The sequence below is a fragment of the Octopus bimaculoides genome, chromosome 3, assembly GCF_001194135.2.
Source record: "Octopus bimaculoides isolate UCB-OBI-ISO-001 chromosome 3, ASM119413v2, whole genome shotgun sequence".
NCBI classification, from domain to species: Eukaryota; Metazoa; Mollusca; class Cephalopoda; order Octopoda; family Octopodidae; genus Octopus; species Octopus bimaculoides.
The window spans coordinates 98972646-98975252 of NC_068983.1; the positions used below are offsets into that span (position 1 = coordinate 98972646).

The following is a 2607-nucleotide window of genomic DNA, read 5'->3' on the forward strand; positions in this document are numbered from 1 at the left end:
TATACCATATTTATTTGTGTATAAGACATCCCTAATTTAGTGTTAAATCTTGGTACAAATTTTTACCCTTAATATTCAAACTGGATATCAGCTTTGCCCTGTATATAAGCCACATCCCAGTTCTTTTCAGTTAAAATCAAATATAAGATAGTAAGACTTATACATGAGTATGGTGCTAACTGTAAAGAGTAAGTGAACTGGAAGGATATCCAAAATAGATCATTACTTTCATTTAATATCATGCTGAATTCACTGTTATGTTGTCTCAGCTAATTAACAACAAACAGCTTCACACTATAAATCACAGTGGAGGCACATAGCTTAGTGGTTAGGGTGTTGGTTTCATGATCATAAGATTGTGGTTTCGATTCCTTGACCAGGTGACATGTTATGTTCTTGACCAAAACACTTCATTTCACATTGCTCCAGTCCACTCAGCTGGCAAAAATGAGTAATCCTGTGATGGACCAGTGTCCTGTTGAGATGGGGAATATATACACCATGGAAATCAAGAAACTGGCCCTTGTCAGCATGACTCAAGAAGGAAACTTTACCTTATTTACCATAAATCACACTGTATATACATCAAACTGTTGTAATCACATACCTGCTGCTATATCCAGTTTGTTAACAACCTCAATGCGGTCGAAATATATCATTACACCACCACTGAAAGAAGTAAAATAAAGCATATAAGTTATATCATCATCATCACCATGTTAGGCCTTGATAACCCCAACTACTGCATTAGCTTAGATACAATCCACATTTAGACTTACCCTTTCACATTTTGCACCTGTATCATAAGCCACTCAATAGATTCGATGCTAATCTCAACAGCTTCAACATATATGGTCAGTACAGTTCTCATCAACCTGTCATGCACATCTACTTTTCCCATAGCTCACCAAATTACAGGCTGTGAAAACACATTAAAAGCCTTCTCATCATCAACAAATGAAAAGTAAAATGGTTTTACTACACAACATTTACCTCTATCAAAGCTGTCACACTAAAGTTCTATACTCTGGAATAAATTCTACATCACACTAGCTTGTCTATGACTCTTTTTATGCATGCACCCCAACTATAACTTAGCCCAAGAACATATCTATCTCTTGTAATTTCCATTGTAGTACATCATTATTATCATCATCATTTAATGTCCACGCTCCATATTGGCATTGGTTGGATGGCTTGACAGGATCCAATGTGTCCAAAGACAACTTTCAGCACCAATGTTCCCTTTGGCATGACTTTTACAGCTGGATGCCCTTCCTAACACCAGCCCCAACCACTTTAGATCATGGACAGCATACTTTTTTGTGCCACCTGTACTATTGAGGTTGCCATGCAGTTCACAGAACTATGAGCTCTGGATGAGGTGAGGGGGTAGGGGTTCAGTATCATGCAAGGGGACAAGGGGATTGCTCACCAACACAATTTGAACTCAGAATGCAAAGAGCTAGACCAGATATCGCAAGGCATCTCATCTTATGTGCTCTAACAAATTTTCCAAGTCTCAACTGGTACTTTATTGACCTTGGACAGATAAAAGGTAAAGTTAACTTTTTGAAGTCAGAATTCAGAGATGCAGAACAAATATCACAAGGCCATTCTACCTTATGCACTAATAATTCTGCAATTCTACTACCTGTACTTAGTTCAGATATATTGTACTGTAACATTAAAGCATACGGCTTGTCACATCCTCTTCATAAACAAGGTGGGAATTTAGTTCACTAGTTATTTGAGCACTCCACAAACACACGTACCCTTAACTTAGTTCTCAGGGAGAACTGTGTTAAGGGTATGCATGTCTGTGAATGTTCAGCCACTTGCACAGTAATTTCACAAGCAGGCTCTTCCATTGATTGGATCAACTGGAACATTCATCACTGTAACCGACAGAGTGCCAGTTATTAATTCTTAAGATATCTCAATAATAATTGAGATATTCTGTCACTTACTCTGTATGTTCAGATCTTAATCTGAATGAAAATTGAAGGACAACTCCTACTATTACTACTAATACGTATACCACTGGTGGTAGTGGTGTTAGTAGTAGTAGTAGTAGTAATAATAAATAATAACCTAAAGAAAGGAATACTTTGCTGGTTCCAGAGAAAGTGGAAAACTAGTTAACTGCAGTAAGATTTGAACATACAATCCAGTTGCAATCAAACCAGATATTATAACGTATCTGGTCCTGTTTGCAGCTGTCTGCACCCATTCCACTGCCTAAGAATTAAATGATTTACCTTGTGCCACACGGAACATTCTTCACTTCGTCAGTCTGTAAGGTTGTCTAAAACCAAAAGAAGAAAAGACATTTGTTAAAGGAAATAAACAAATGACACACTTGTAATAATATTTTTTCCTTATCAGTCACTTTATCAAAATTTTCAGCTCAATACAGCTGTGGGTTGGAAGAGGCCTCATGGCAGGCCCCACACCAGATGGTTGGATGTGATTGGGGAAGATCTCCGGAGGCTTGACGTGACTCGACGAGACCTCCGGAGGCTTGACGTGACTCGACGAGACCTCCGGAGGCTTGACGTGACTCGACGAGACCTCCGGAGGCTTGACGTGACTCGACGAGACCTC

General features: G+C 38.8%; 1 protein-coding gene across 1 annotated transcript in view; it reads right to left on the reverse strand.

The window, feature by feature from the left end:
- LOC106877406 (erlin-1) overlaps window positions 1-2607 on the reverse strand; it is a 29717-nt gene that overhangs the window by 12523 nt on the left and 14587 nt on the right. The window contains exons 5-6 of the mRNA XM_014926300.2: window positions 2262-2308; window positions 608-669 (exon numbers count right to left, since the gene is read on the reverse strand). Coding sequence (XP_014781786.1) covers window positions 608-669; window positions 2262-2308 — 109 coding nt within the window. The remainder of the gene's footprint in view (window positions 1-607; window positions 670-2261; window positions 2309-2607) is intronic.